We start from the raw sequence: 16,326 nt of genomic DNA on the forward strand, positions 1-16,326 counted from the left end.
GGAGTTAAATAGTAAAGGTTCGCTGTCGTTTATGCAGTGGTTTTGTGGTGGAATCTCGGTAAAAATAAATTTAGTAGGCCGAGATTACCACGTGGCATGTGTACGTGCATATGCTGACGTATCGGTCGGTTGGTTGCACGTGGCAAAGATACGATCAGTAGTGTACGGAGCATGTGCAAGAATACAGGATATAGTATTCCCCTCCTCCATTGTGCTGGACAGGCCATGCGGTCAAGCAGGAAGTTAATTCTTATTTGTTTTGATTGGTTAAGAGAATGTGCGGGTGGAGCTTAATATGGGAGGAGTTATTTGCCTATATAAGGAGCCTGCACTATTGTCCGGGGCTCAGAACTTGTTGTATTTTGGTGACATTAGAGTCCCGATCGGTGAACCGAATAAAGAATCTCTTCCTTCCTGAAGAAACCTGTGTCCATCTCTCTGTACTTGGCTTCCGTCAGTTTCTCCGGTATCAGTTTCACTAAAATAAAATTTAAAAGTGCTCTTTTCAGCTCCCATTGTTCTTTCCTGCTCCCCAAGCAGACTCTCTGATAACAAGGAAACTACACTTCCGCTTTATCAAATACAAATCCACTCAACCTTTGTAGCAAGCCACAGCATTCCCTCAGGGCAATTCATTAAACTGGGAATTTTAGAAAATGTAATATGGATGGATAAAATTGAGGAGGGGATTATAACGGAGTTGTAAAATTTTGACACTCAGATTTAATTTGCTAAGATTTGGTGTTTACAGACCAACCCTGGCTGCTTACCATTTCCATCCAAAGTTGGATGGATTCACTTTTCATAACGAGGAAATCTAATTTTCTCATTATCTGTTTGACCACGTAGGCTGTGGTGTATGGGTGCTCCAAACGTAAGCTGTAGTGGTTATGGTGGTTAGAATGTCCCTTCAATGTAACAAACATTTTTTTTAGTAAATAACTTCCCTACGTAGGCAAATATTTTCTGCTTAAAGGGATCCTAATGTGCCTGGAAAACAAACCCGTTTTCCTGGCACTATATGTTTCTTTGGTTCCCCCCTCCCTCGGCGCTGAAGGGGTTAAAACCCCTTCAGTGAGTTACCTGAATCCAGCGCCGATGTCCCTTGATCCCTGGGTCAGGCTCCGCCCACGCTCCCCCCCTCCCCCCAACGTCAGCCGACAGGGGAGACCTAATGCACATGCGTGGCAATGGCGGTGCGTTTGCATTAGGATTTCCCCATAGAAAAGCATTATTCAATGCTTGCCTATAGGGAAAAATCTGACACTGGAGGTCCTCATGCAGAGTGTGAGGACGTCCAGCGTCAGATAATGGACCAAAGGTCCGTTTCGATTCCGGATGTCCTCTAGTGATCTGATAGACGGCCACTGAGGGCCGACTTAGAGTTGGAATTTAAACATTGCAGTTTTCTGGAACTGCAATGTTAACATTGCAGCACTAGGTGCAAAAGGAACACAGCACCCAGACCACTTCAATTGGCAGTGTCCCTTTAACAAAATAATAATAATAATTAGGCTGATTTTGCCTTAGAATTGACATACTGGATTTCAATGCTCCACAGTTCACTCTTTAGTGAATAAAGCCCTTATCTATAAAATAGGAAGAACGTTGCAGACTGGTTCTCTGAAGTAAATAGCATTTTGCTACAGGAGGCAAACCAATGTATTTTTCAGGAAGGATTAGCAATAATTGTCTGACCCCCTCTGCAGCACATTCACATTACAGACCCCAGAACATCTTTTAATACACTAGAGGTCTAACTTTATTAATAACCTTGTCTGCTGGTGAATTGTTACATAGGAGGATATAGTTCTAAGAGTGAATTGAAGCCTTCTCTGAGGTTAAAACAAAACCATATACATTTACACATTACTCGGTTCACACATTCCTTCCAGGCATTTGTTATTGTCACCTGTGTCCCTTTAAATAGCTAGGCATAGTTGTAAAAAGATAAACTCACGGTAAATCATGTGAGCTGAATGGGCGGTGACTGGAGCTATTGCAGTCCAGTGGTTTCACAACTCAGACTTTCTTAACATGGGGCGTTATGGAGAGATAATATCTACCGTGTTTGTAAGGAGTTTTGCTTTTCTGTTCTGGGTAAGTCATTTAACATTGGGTCAAAATGAACGGTATAACTACTGAAAGAAACATAATATCACAACTAACGTTCCAATTTAACTCCCCCTCCCTAACAGGACTGTTCAATATGCTGTGATTGTATCGACTTAAATAGTTGTCATTCTAATGAATCGGAACTTGGTAAATCTCACCTTACCACGTAGTCCAATAACTTAGTGAATCTGTGGAATTTTAAAACTTTTCGCACGTAGTGTGTCATTTAACCCCTTAAATGGATGTTAGCAGTTGTGTTGTTTTATCACACTTTCCCAATGTTTCTATGTATCTTATTGATCCCATAGGCGTTTATATTGATTACTGGACTCAATCTGCAAATGTGTGTTTTTTTTTTTTTTTTAATTAGGCAATCACTTGTTATTGCCATTTCATCTCATAGTTAATAGTTTCTGCTTGCAGCCACTTCCTGCCTTATAAAAAAAAAAATCACTTTAAAAAAAAAAAAAAAAATACAAAATTGTTGTCCCGAAACATATGGTAAACATGATCAGGTCTTTATTTAATTTCCCATAATAGTTCCCCCCCAAAGTATCCCTGCGTCATATTAATTGGTTCCAGTAATTCCCAAGGGTTTAATCCGATAGTCAAACAAAGTGCTGGTTGTTTTGGTCCCAGTAGGGGGTGATGTTCCAAAAAGTATCTAACCTGGATTTCAGGATATACTTGTTTTTTTGTGTGCAAGTTTCCCTCTCCTGCTGCTATAGTAGAGGACATTCTAAGCTTGATACTTTTTACTTATCGTCATTCTGTAGAACAGGCACCCTGACAGCATAAAGGGCAGGGGGCTCAAGTCTTCATAGAATCAGTTTTAAACGATCACTGCTTCCAAATGTGTATCATGCTGCTGTTAACGTTTGTGTTAAACTCATTTGGGTCAGTAAAGGAAAAAATGCAGGTTTGGGATATAAGGCTAAAAGTGGGAACATACTTGGAGATTTACTGGAATAAAAAAAAAAGTTCTCTACCCTTCCGCCCATTCCAGTCCATAGGAAAGCATTTTTCAATGCTTTCCTATGGACGGCAGCGTCTTCTCACTGTGAAAATGAGACAGCCACTAGAGGCTGGATTAACCCCAATGTAAACATAGCAGTTTCTCTGAAACTGCTATGTTTACAGCAGGCAGAGTTAACCCTAGATGGACCATGCACCCAGGCCACTTCATTAGTCTTGCATAAAAAGGGGTATTTAATGAGATGAAAATACAATTTTCCCTCTTTTTTTTTATAAATCCATGCAAAGACCCCACTTTGAATACACAGTGCAATTATGGGAAACTATTTGCAAAGATGTTCTAAAGCTTGGAAGAATGTAGATGGAGGTTACAAAATGTAATAAGGGGAATGTTTGATTTTGCTGGACATGTTTGTGTATGTTCCTTAAACAAATATTTATACAGGGTCAGTACAAACGGCTGTCTGGTGACCTGTTCGTTATTAAGACAGTTAAAAGGAGAAAGGGTTTAGAGCTTAAGAATGAAAAGTTGATCTGTGGCAGAGGAAAGGGTTATATACAGTAAAAATGTGTTGCTGCAGGGCTGGTCACGTCCGGTGACGGATATGGGAATTGGTATTGTTGTCCAAATGCCGATCCTCCAAGTGCTGGCTGATCGAACAACTCTGTAGAGCTAACCCTGGCTTAAAATCTATATAAAAAAAAAATGTATGTTTGTATAATTGATTAACCCATACTTAACTATTTTTATTTGTTTTGTTTTGTTTAGGCTGCGGCTGTTGCCATCCTGTATGCAGTGTTTTTCCTCTTGTCAGCATACAGACACTACAAACTTTTTTTCCATGACTTCCACATTCTCCTACCGTGTGGTTTCGTTATAGCTGGAGCAGGCATCCTACTGATCAATGGTTGTCTGGGCTGTAAAATTTCACACAAAGATTCTCGCTGCAAGCAAGGATGTGTGAGTATGAGTTGTCTTATTGCTTCCTTCCTTCCTTTTTTTTTTTTTTTATTTTTTATTTTTATGTTATCTAAGTAATATTATTAGAGTAAGTACATTTGATTGTCTTTGTACTTTTCTAGATCAGGGGTGAACCCAGTCAGTGACACCTGGTTGCAGAATTTGTAATAAAAAAAAAAAAAAATAAACCCGAGCGCAAACAAAAATTAATCCATGTTCACCCATGGAGGGCAAAGAACTTTCCCACGCTTGTAAAATGACACAGAGCACTGTGATTGGATGGCTTGAAAACCATCCAATCACAGTGATCTATGTCATTTTACACAGCGTGGGAAAGTTCTTTGGAATTTTCCCACGCTGTGTAAAATGACACAGAGCACTCTGATTGGCTTAAACCAACCAATCAGTGTGTTCTAAGCCTAATTGCAGGGCGGGGCAAGGCTTTATAAGCCTTGACCCGCCCTGCGGAGCTCAGTACGCGGCGTGCCCTCCATGGGTGAACATGGATTAATTTTTGTTTGCGCTCGTTTTATTTTTTTTAAGTGCGACGGGTATGATGGATTTTTATTTGGCCTTTTGGGGGGCTGAAGAAAGAAGAATTTAGAAAAAAAGAAGACGTCAAATGGTAAGTTTAATTTTTTTTTTTTTTACAGGTTAGTTATTTTATACACTCACTATTTTTAGGGTGAGGTGGGTAGGTAGGGGATAGAATGTTTTGGGTGGGGGGGTGACTAGGGGCTTGGGACCCCTAGTCACCTTGATGGGGGGCGGTTCATTTAGGGCCCCCACCCACCGCGCAGGGGTGGGGGCCAGGGGGGGAGGACAGTATGTCCCCCCCCCCCCTTATTGTTTTATTAGGGCCCCCACCCACCGCGCAGGGGTGGGGGCCGGGGGGGAGGACACAAGGTCCCCCCCCCTTATTATTTTATTAGGGCCCCCACCCACCGCTCAGGGGGGGGAGGACACAAGGTCCCCCCCCTTATTATTTTATTAGGGCCCCAACCCACCGCGCAGGGGTGGGGGCTGGGGGGGAGGACAGTATGTCCCCCCCCCTTATTGTTTTATCAGGGCCCCCACCCACCGCTCAGGGGTGGGGGCCAGGGGGGGGGAGGACAGTAGGTCCCCCCCCCTTATTATTTTATTAGGGCCCCCACCCACCGCTCAGGGGTGGGGGCTGGGGGGGAGGACAGTATGTCCCCGTCCCCCCCTTATTGTTTTATCAGGGCCCCCACCCACCGCTCAGGGGTGGGGGCCAGGGGGGGGGAGGACAGTAGGTTCCCCCCCCTTATTGTTTTATCAGGGCCCCCACCCACCGCTCAGGGGTGGGGGCCAGGGGGGGGAGGACAGTAGGTTCCCCCCCCCTTATTGTTTTATTAGGGCCCCCACCCACCGCGCAGGGGTGGGGGCCAGGGGGGAGGACAGTAGGTCCCCCCTCCCCCCCCCCCTTATTACCATTTTTTTTTTTTACAGTGAGCAGCCACAGGCTGCTCACTGTTTAGTGGACATGCCCCTACTCGCGGTATAGCGAGTAGGGGCATTGGGGAGATTTTAATCTCCCTTGTGCTATTATGGGGGTCATATTGACCCCCATAGAGTGAGTGGGGGACCTGGGGGGCTTATGAAGTGGTGGGGAGCTCTGCTGCCTGGCGCTTCTATAGTTACATATTACAAGGAGGGAGCTGCATGCCGGTAGCTCCCTCCTTGTAATAAACTGAACGAACAAACGAACACTGATACTCAGTGTTAGTTTGTTCGTTTGATTTTTTCCATTCATTCATTCGTCTGTCTGATGAATGAATAGATGAAATTCCCGTTCGCATGTCCAGGTGTTTCACTGGGCATGTGCGGGAATCTTACAGTCTGTGTAATGTGGGTAGATGACGTGTCCCACAGGGACTTCCCCTACCCACACAAAGATGGCGGCGCCCTGAATATAGATCGGGGCAGAAGATAAAGAATAAAAAATAGGTAATGTGGGGTCTTAGGGGCATTTGGGGGTGACTAGGGGGTCAATTGGATGTAGTGGAGGCGGGAGGGGGGTTAAAAAAAAAAAACGGGATTCGGCATGACAGTGCCGCTTTAAGCTAAATTGTTTAAAAGATTTTCATAGCCACATCTTAGTATAAGGAATGGGCACCCACTCAGATGATCTTGGTTTGCTTTGATACATGATTTCATTGTATCATTTTCTGAAAACAATGAGTTTGTTCTTTTGTTCAAAAAGAGTTGAGTACTTGAGTTTCTTCTGTTTTTTAGTTTTACCGTCTATGTAACTTGTGTGCTGAGGCTACCTTGTCTTTGCAGCACTAGCTACATTATGGCAAGTTATCGGCAATGATTTTATATGCATGATATTTTGGGATTCTTCTCAGGACCATAAATTAGGTGTTTTCTCAATTGTTTTACTTTTAGTTTTATTTAAAAAATTTTTTTGTCCTTTCATTTTTCACATTTGTAGATGTTAAAGGAAGGTTCACTACAGAATGTCTTGAGTAAGTACCACAATTGTCCTTCGGTGCTATTCATTTGAAAATGAATTCATTTGAGTTTTGGACTATGCAGTCTTGCATATTAAAAATAGAGCCAATTTGGGGGCGGGGCCGGACTTGCATGGCGGATGGTCGCACTCTGCAGGAGCTCCCTACCAATCTACTCTCCCAAGCGACTCCCTGGGACTCCTGCCACACACAAAGTGACCCAAATATGGTTCCGCCTACCGTAGATGAATGCAGGAGTGTTCCCATGTGGACTGCCGGAATGCCGACTGCCGAAGTCCGAGTGCGGCCTAGCGGAGGCCTAGGGCGGGGGAGGCGGCCGACCTCCCGTCCCTGGTCTCCCCTGCCGCCGAGATCACTCGAGGCTCCGCAACCCCCCCACCGGACCGGGGGGGATATCCCGGTCCAACATACGAACCCAGAGACTTGCCACGATCTACACACTGGCGACTTCCAGAACCGAAGCGCTAGGGAAGCAGTGCAGGGCACGTGGACGCTCGGCAAAGCAGAGGCTGAAACGGGATTCAAGGCCAGGCTGGAGAGATACTTTCATGAACTCTGGTGCAAACTGGAGGTACTGATAAACCGCCCGGCCCAAACCAACGTGACAGCCAGCCTCCCACATAAATGCCAGCCCGACTCACAACGCGGTAACAAGCAACCTAGTACAAGACGAGTCCCAGCATACCAGAGGGGTAAAAAAAGCCTGAATAAGGCAACATCCCAACCTTGGACTAAGCAACGAAGCCCGATTCCCAAACACCCAGCCGCATCCAGAGGCCTGCCTAAGGGCCCAAAGCTACACACGCAGCGGCAGGGATGCGATACTAAACTGCCACGACACACCACCCAAAGCTTCCGCCCTTTACCGGAGGCCATCACCGTAGGCCGCCCACAATGCCTTCCCAGGTTGAAGGCCGCAGGGAGTGACACTCCGAAGCACCAACCACACCGCCGGAGGCCTGCCCGCCACTGGCGGTGGCTGAACACCCTGGCCTCACATGGCGCCCGACCACGGGTCGACCCGGCCTCTATGAGCAACCGAGTCGGTGGATCACAGGTGCAGGCCTTCGTGATGACCTGGGGCCGGAGGGTGACTACTATCAACCCGCGCCATGCCACAGCCTTGAGGATTTCCCAAGACGAAGGTGCCATCTATCCCGTACTACTGGACCACGCTGTGGCCCTACCCAGTAGCGGTATAGGCTAAACCAGCCTCACGGACTGATAGTCCAGTTCATCACATGCACTACCAATGACTTTTGGGGACCTGGCCCGATTGGCAGGCACGAACTCCTCTTACTGGACTTCCACCACACTTACCACGTGGCTTAATGATGCCGTCTAATGGTTGCATTTAGCCAACATATGATATACCTATGTACCACACCCTACATATAACTACCAGCCTACGCTGACAAGCTATTGTTTTTCTATTTCTATGTTTTATCGTTTGTGCCAACCACTTGTTTTTTTATGTTAATGGTCATGCCTAGTACTCATGTTTAAAGATATTTTACAATATGCAAAGCAGATGCTAGCAATTAGTATTCAGCCTGTTTACACTCATTCTCATGTTCCACAGTTTACCTTACATTTAAATAATCAGCAATTAAATAATTGTTTAGCCCTAACTTGAATTAACAATCAGTAAAATGTATCTATACCACTCATACTGTTATAAACACTGCCTCAGCACTGCTTTAATAGTCCTGCAGTATAGTCATAGACAGTCCTTTTACTCTCCCTAACAAAAAATTAGGCTAACAAATACTCAGAGATGATATAACCTGCGTTGTCTTTTACCCGTCTTGTATGAAACCTTATCGTCTCCCCTCTCTCATTCTGTACCCTCATGATTTTTTGGCTCAATAAAAAAAGCGATTGACAAAAAAAAATAGAGCCAATTTGTAAGCCATGCAAGGCTACCCGCTCCCATGTATAGCTAGCAATTGCAGAAGTGTTGTTATTGGTTTTAGGCTCAACACCTATCTACTGACTTTCCAGTTGGGCTGTGCATGGGAAAAAGCCTTTTTGTCATTCTATTGTGTCATTCAACTGGTTTGAAATCCACCCATAAGAGTGCTCTGTGTCATTTTACACAGCGTGGGAAAGTTCTTTGGAATTTTCCCACGCTGTGTAATTTGACTCCTAACTCTCTGATTGGTTACTTAATCCACCAATCAGAGTGTTATGAGTCAAATTACACAGCGTGGGAAAATTCCAAAGAACTTTCCCACGCTGTGTAAAATGACACAGAGCACTCTGGTGGATTTCAAACCAACCAATCAGAGTGCTGTGACAGGTAAATGTAGAGACTTACCTGTCAGTCTCTTCATTTACCTGTCAGAGCACTCTGATTGGATGGCTTAAAGCCACCAATCAGAGTGTTCTGAGCCTAATTGCAGGGCGGAGCAAGGCTTTATAAGCCTTCCCCCACCCTGCAGAGCTCAGTCTGTGCAGAGCCCTCCATGGGTGAAGATGGATTATTTTTTTTTGTGCGCTCTTTTTTTTTTTTTTTTCGTTTTTTTTTTAATTGCGTCGGTTATTATGTTTTTTTTATTTGGCCTTTTTTGGGGCTGAAAAAAGATTTTTAGAAGAAAGAAAACATTGGATGGTAAGTTTTAGTTTTTTTTTTCTTTACAGGTTCTTAGTTAAAGGTCCCCCCCTCATTATTTTTAGGGTGAGGGGGGTAGGTAGGGGGATACTTTTTTTTTGGGGGGGGGGGGGGGAGGGGGGGGGCGAGGGTGACTAGGGGTTTGGGGACCCCTAGTCACCTGGGGGGGACATTTTTTTTTTTTTTAGGGCCGCCGCTCAGGGGTGGGGGCCGGGGGGAGGACAATAGGTCCCCCCCTATTGGTATTTAGGGCCGCCGCTCAGGGGTGGGGGCCAGGGGGAGGACATTAGGTCCCCCCACCAATTGGTATTTAGGGCCCCCACCCACCGCTCAGGGGTGGGAGCCAGGGGAGGACATTAGGTCCCCCCCCTTATTTTTCTGTAGGGCCCCCACCCACCGCTCAGGGGTGGGGGCCAGGGGGGAGGACCTTAGGTTCCCCCCCCTCCCCTTTTTAGTATTTAGGGCTATGGGGGGGGATAACACAGGTTACTGGCTATGGGGGATAATGTACAAAAGTAAAAAACAGTATGATCCGTGGCGCTGGAAAGAGCGGCTAGAACACACTTAATGGGAATAATCACTAAATCCCATAACACAAAGTGAATACAAACAGAAATAGTGTGCAGAGCTAATAAGTAATACCACAAAGTAAAATATAATACATGCACTGTGGTGGTGTATATACCCAATCAAAACACACACAAATATACCCCAAGTATATACAGGATCAGATGGTAGTCAGAAGTCAAATATTGTAAAATTCAGTAGTACATCCCATTTCTGAAAATCTGTATTGGGTGATGGTGTTTATAGATGGTAATCCCAAGGGTATTCCTCTGTGTGAAGCTTGTTCCTCAAAGTAAATGGTGTAGAACAGGCACACAAGTTAGAAGTCAAGTAAAAGCATTTATTAGTAGAAAAATATAAAAATCTTACATTAAAATAGTAATGATGCCGTTCACAGGTAGATACCATAAGCACAACGCGTTTCGACGAACTCACTCGTCTTCCTCAGGTGCAACAATTAATTACAAGCTTCAAATACATATAAATAAGAAATAGCGCGGGAAACGGGTACTAACAACCCGCCCCCTTTGCCCAACAACCAATCAGCAATGGATTTTCTCGTTCTTCTTTAATCCTATCCGGTTACTGTAGTCGCGACTATTTTACTTCCGGTTTTCGGCACTTTGTGTTTCACTTCCGGGTTTTGTGCGTTCCACGGATGGCCAATCATATTCTCTATGCATTCCAAAGGTCGCGAATACAGTCTCTGGATGCGAAGACTGAAAATCACAGCTTACTCCATATATGTCCATAATAAAAAGTCCATAAATTGAATAAAAGGGGAAAAAATATATGTATAGTAATTATAAAATAAACACATATATAAAACAAGAGTATCAAATACCTATATAGTATGGATGTTAAAAGGATCTTAAAGTTAGATATAATCATACATATCAATATTTAACCCCTGAGGAGAGAGGGTTTCCAAATCGAAGATCCATCTCATTTCTGTTTTATTGAGGATCTTCAGATGGTCACCCCCTCTCCAAGGTTTTAGAACCTTCTGAATTCCCATAAAGTGCAATGCTTTTGTGTCTCCATTATGTTTTTGGTGTATATGAGCAGATACAGAATGGGTTAAAACCCCATTCTGTATATTTCTTAAATGTTCGCTAATTCTAATTTTTAATGGTCGGATAGTTCGCCCCACATATTGCAAACCACATATACACGTTAATAGATAGACAATATCGTTGGAACTACAGGTTATAAATTCTTTAACACTATATTCCTTTTTAGCTATGTTAGACTGGAATTTTTCTGTTTTTCTAGTTAAAATTCTGCTAGTTTTGCAAGCCCTGCAATTTCCACAATTATAAAAACCTCTTAGGGTATTTCCATGCACATCTTTCTTTGACCCCATTTCCTTGGGTATATAGCTATGGGTTAAAATATTTTTAAAATTACCGGGCAAACCCGGTATTCAGATCCCCCACTCTCTCCCAGAGCCGGCAAAGAGGACTGAAGTGACATACTAACTGATACCAATTTTCTACTGGGTGATGTGCAAACCATACCTGCATCCTAAGTGAGTGAGTGGGTTTTATCATATTTTTACTTCAAATAAAAGTTTTACCAGAGAGCACTGTGACTCTGCTATTCTCATTATAGATTTACCGCACTGTGGGATCATGATACAGAGATAATCATCTGGAATATACAAACAATCAAGATTTTAAAGTTTTTAGTGCTGATGCGATATACTGGATTTTAGCCTAATACTAAAATAATTCAGTGTATTTAGGAAGTCCCCAGACTTTACCATAGTAGGGGTTACTTCATTACACTTTCATTAAGCTGATACATTGTTAAATACCAGGACTATAACAAATTGACTACCTCACGAAAAAACACTTAGTGGAGGACTTTGGACTGAGAGAACTGCAAAATATTTTACCCTTTTCCTTAAATTTTTTTTTTTTAGTCATTTAGTCTTATTAAAGATATGATATAACATTGTTGCATTTTAAAATATTCAATTGTTTAGCCTTTACTAAGTGGATTTATTCCTTTAATACAATTTCTCTCCTATTCCTCGTTCAAGCAGTGAAACAACTTCTTGCTATTTAACTTTTATTTTCTTCTAGCCTCGGGTGGGGGCTTTTTTTTTTTATAAGATTTGGTACATGTATTGATCTTACTATTGATTTCATTATCCACAATCTGTTTTATCCTCTACTTTGCACTTAATTGCCATATCCTGTGTAGTCTGTCTCCTCTCCCTACCCAGTGTCTCCCAGCACGGTACTATACCATTGTACCACCCGGGTTTTCACAAAACCTGAAACTTTTTTACATAATAAAGCCTGGTCTTACAGATCGCCAGAGCAGCCTGGGGTGTGAGCCACTCCTGCCCTGAGAGAGCACGTGTTCCCAGCGCCGGGTGGCAGCTCCCAGCCCCATTCCGCTGCGTCGATGTCTGAGACACACACCATAATATTCATTATAATGGAGCCACTGGGTCTTTACCCCCTTGTCTAAACTCCTCCTCTTCGCACCTCTTGATTTCCAGGGGATTACCCATCAGCCCCATTCTCTCCCCTAATAATTGTAGTGCCATAAGCCAAAGTTTATCGTCCGACAGGGGCGTTGACGTAGCCTCATTCCTGGGCCTGTGGGGACCCCCTCTGGGGACATTATTGGCTGTTGTGTCCTGGGGTCGGTGTGTAGACTGTGGCCTGGAGACTATCAAGATGGAGGCTTGGCCGGGTCTCAGCCCCATGTGTTTAGGTGATACATTTCTAACCACTGTGATGGAATTTTCATTTTGAGTGCAAGGACACCGTGTGTAAATTAGACCATTTTGGAAGGGTTTTTTTCTCAATGAATCACAGTGAAAATGACAAGTTGGGACAGAATGTCTTGTATACATTTTAATTATACATATTATTCAACTGTATTACTAGGGTAGTGACTTTGTATTTTGTTCTGTAAATGCAAATTCTCTTACAAGAAAATCAGAATAGTACAGTATTGTATTTTCAGGGTAAGGGTATAATTTAGTAGAAAAATTGCCTCATCACATATCATAGGCACAGAGAGTTTCATTAAACTCAATGGTAAGGTTACGTACAAATCCGATTCAAACTAGCCGCAATACTAATCTGATGTTTTTACTACTTATTAGACATTCCATGAGTAACTATTTTTACATTTTGTATTTAGTTTATGTATTTCATCATTGTCCTGCTGTGCTTGGAGGCCACTGGAGTTGTACTGGCGCATATTAACATCAACAGAGTGAGTACAGTAAATCATTTTACTATTAAAGTCAAATTTTATATGGTGAACTGAATTGTGTTTAAAGGGACACTTTAAATTCTTAAAGTTATTGGGTGGGAAAGAGTGCAGGTTTTAATAGAAATTGGAACTTTTTATAAATTAGCCTTGTTACACCCCCTCCTCCCTCAGCTGTCATTTAGACATTTCTGCTTTGTTTAGCTCAGTGGAGCTGAACCCAAGAAACCGGTAATTGTCCAAAGCACCTGCCTTGCAAAGACTTCTCATTGAATTGTAATGGGAAGTCTGTGATTGGTCAGTCACAGAAAGACTGGATGGGAGAAGAGAGGGATGGCTTGCCAAGGCAGCAGACCAGAGATCTGTAGGTTTTGTAAGCGTTTTTTAGATATAACTCTAATGGGAAAAAAAATGCATAAATAAAAGCATACAAGTTTATTTTTTTTATTTTTTATTCTTTATTTTGAAAGTGCAATAAGGTTAACATAAATGCCCGCAGTGCCGCGACAGCAGCTGTTGGCTGTTCAAGGCATACAATGTCATGTCATAGGTTTAAATTGCGCATTTTAGAATGTTATCTAGTCGATACAACACATACTGTATTACAGATATTGGTTAGTAATAAGAAACTGCTACTCATGGTTTTGTGAACAGTTGTCTTTGTTGTGCAGGCTGCTGCGTTCGTAAATAATAGGTCAGAATATTATAGTAATATTTTAAACATGTGAGAATAATAACAATGATTTCTTAAGTGGGAGCGTCTTAAGGTCGGTTTGGGAGTCTATACCTGGTTGTGGGTGAGCGGGTAAAGCTGTCAAGTTTTTCTTGAGTCATAGTGTGGCTGCATTAGGCTGTCAGTTTGCTATACCTTATATCTCGTCGCTGCTAGGGGCTATTCTGGTATTTGCGCGTAGGTAAACACTACTGTTGTAATCCTAGTTGTAGCCTAACCGTCTGTATACATGTCACGGCTGTTTGTCTTATATGTCTCGCTTTGCCCTCCTTGTTCCCGCTGCACCTCATTTATATACTCATCTGGGATATATACTAAGCTGCTTAGGGGGTGTCTTGTAACCTGGCTTGTTGTGTAGTGTATCTTATAGTATGGTATCTACGAGTCGCGTCTCCCTTCCCTCCCCTCTCGCTGGGCCACTCGTGTCTTCCCGTTACCCCTCATATTTCTGGCCGGGGCTACATGGTAAGGGTTTTGGACTCGAGGAGTCCGGGTCCGAGGGGCTGTCCATATGGTGTCGGAGGATGCGTTTCTGAGTAGAGGGAGTCAAGGGGGAAGCAACAGACTAAAGGGGATGTATACCAGAAACAAACTAAAACCAACAACAATTAACAAGATGGGTATTTGGGAGGCTGTAAATTGCCTAGTTCACCCCAGTGTCTCCAGCCAGCCGTGGAGGCAGGTGAGTGGTCAGTTCTTTTGCGTTCTATCAGTCCTATGGGGGGTTCTGTAGACGTGGCCTTCTTTGTGCCCCTTTCCCATGCTGCGTTGTCGCCGGTGGTGTGTGGGGTCTCGCTTCTCCCCTGTTCTGGGGGTACATGTTTGGGGAGTTTTAGATCCTTTATAAAGTTCCTGGGGTCTTCCTCTGCTGCCAACGAAAAGATTTTGTCCCTGCGTGGCACCACCAGTGTGCCGGATGCCCCCCACCTGTATCTGATGCCCAGGTCTCTCAGCTGCCAGGTAATTGGCATGAACCTTCTCCTCTCCAGCAGGGTTGCAAATGGCAGGTCATCAAACACCTTGATGTGGAGGTTATCCACCGCGGTGGTGGGCATCTTCCTTGTGTGGGTCATGATTGCTGCTTTTACCGAGGTGTCTCGGGTGCGTCTGCAGGGGCGGTCGCGGCCTTCCGGATCCTGAATGCTGCCACTATGGGCGATGTTTCATCGTTTCTCTTTGCACCCATCGTGATCGCTAGTCTGTTTGTAAACTCTAGCAAGGCCTCAGGGCCTATGGTTTCTGGTGCTCCGCGGATGCGGACATTTCTTTTGCGATGCCTGGTCTATATCGCGGTCACCGTGCGGGTAAGTTGTGAAAGTTGTTGGGCCAGGGAGGTCATTTTGGTCTGGGTCTCTGCTATGAGAGCGTCTCTGTCCCCTTCTCTAATCTCTACTGCTCCCAGTCGCGTTGTAACTCCAGTGATCTCAGACCGTACCTCGTCCAGATCCGACTTCCATAACTTCCGTAAGTCGAGCAGTAGCTTTTTAATATCGCCTTTTGTAGATGGCGAGTCGTCGGAGTCAGACTCTTCTCTCCGGTAGACTGCTTTAGCAGTCTGTGTGGACGAGGGGTCCCCTTCGTGGGTCGATACCTCTGATTCGCTGGAGCTTTGGTTGCTGTCCTGCGCCATCTTGGCTTGTATTGGCTTTTGCGGCCTACTGAAGGACCGCCTGATGTCCGGCGTATATGAGCCCTCCTGGCCGATTAGTTTTTTGTGTTCTTGTCCCATCACGTAGCTGAGGGTGTCCGGGCAATATTAAGCCTTTTTTCTGCTCTATTTGCTGCAGCTTCGTGGCACTTTGTCTATTTAAAACGGTGTGTTCAGCCAGAGCTCCTCACCCGCACGTCTTGTCAGCTTCCCAGCTAGCCACGCCCCCAAAGCATACAAGTTTTCATTTGAGGTATATTAACAAAACTTGTAATTTTTTATTTTTATTTTTTTCTTGAGGTGGTGGAGAGTCATTTTTAATGAGCCTGTTGGGTAGATAATATCATAATTAATACATAGAATGTATTTGATTTGGTCCTATTTAATTCGTTATGTGGCTGGCACTGTAAGGCTCAATATTTTAATTCTAAAAGACATTTGGATTTCACATTGAAATTGTGTATATGTTTCACTAGTGAACATTTAGCCCTGATATGTAAGCTTGTATCTGCTTTTTTTTTTTTTTTTTTTCTCCCCATTTCCTCATTACCCCTTAAGCGTGGTGTATTTGTGTGTATTATTTATTTGCATATTCCCAGTGTTTATGCAACCATACTTCCCTCTCAGTTTTTTTGCTCCATTGCATAGTGTGTGTGTGTGTGTGATGTCTGCAGAACTGGAGAGGTCACAGCCGAGCAGGCAGTGATGATATGTTTAAGAAAAAAAGGAAGGTATGTCGAATTAAACTAGTACTTTCTGTTCAAGAAATCCTTGTTTGGACATTTTGCTGTATATTTTTATGACCTATGCATATCGATTGCAGATGGATTATGAGCTGCAACCAATGAAGAGAGCATTTAAGCATTATAATGACAGTAAAGTTGAAGCTGACACGACTGTCAACAACATTCAGAAAGAGGTAATTTGGTATTTCGCTTCAATTGATTGTGATAAAAATGTATAAATGCCTGGAAG

The 16,326-nt window shown here is 43.7% G+C and overlaps 1 protein-coding gene across 1 annotated transcript in view; it reads left to right on the forward strand.

Annotated features, from left to right (window-relative positions):
• The first annotated feature begins 1,994 nt into the window (after positions 1–1,994).
• LOC134611600 (tetraspanin-3-like) overlaps positions 1,995–16,326 on the forward strand; it is a 29,039-nt gene continuing 14,707 nt past the window's right edge. The window contains exons 1-4 of the mRNA XM_063455647.1: positions 1,995–2,100; positions 3,860–4,051; positions 12,899–12,973; positions 16,175–16,270. Of these exons, the coding sequence (XP_063311717.1) occupies positions 2,038–2,100; positions 3,860–4,051; positions 12,899–12,973; positions 16,175–16,270 (426 nt within the window). The 5' untranslated portion in view covers positions 1,995–2,037. The remainder of the gene's footprint in view (positions 2,101–3,859; positions 4,052–12,898; positions 12,974–16,174; positions 16,271–16,326) is intronic.

This window comes from Pelobates fuscus, chromosome 5, assembly GCF_036172605.1.
Source record: "Pelobates fuscus isolate aPelFus1 chromosome 5, aPelFus1.pri, whole genome shotgun sequence".
In the NCBI taxonomy this organism is placed as follows: Eukaryota; Metazoa; Chordata; class Amphibia; order Anura; family Pelobatidae; genus Pelobates; species Pelobates fuscus.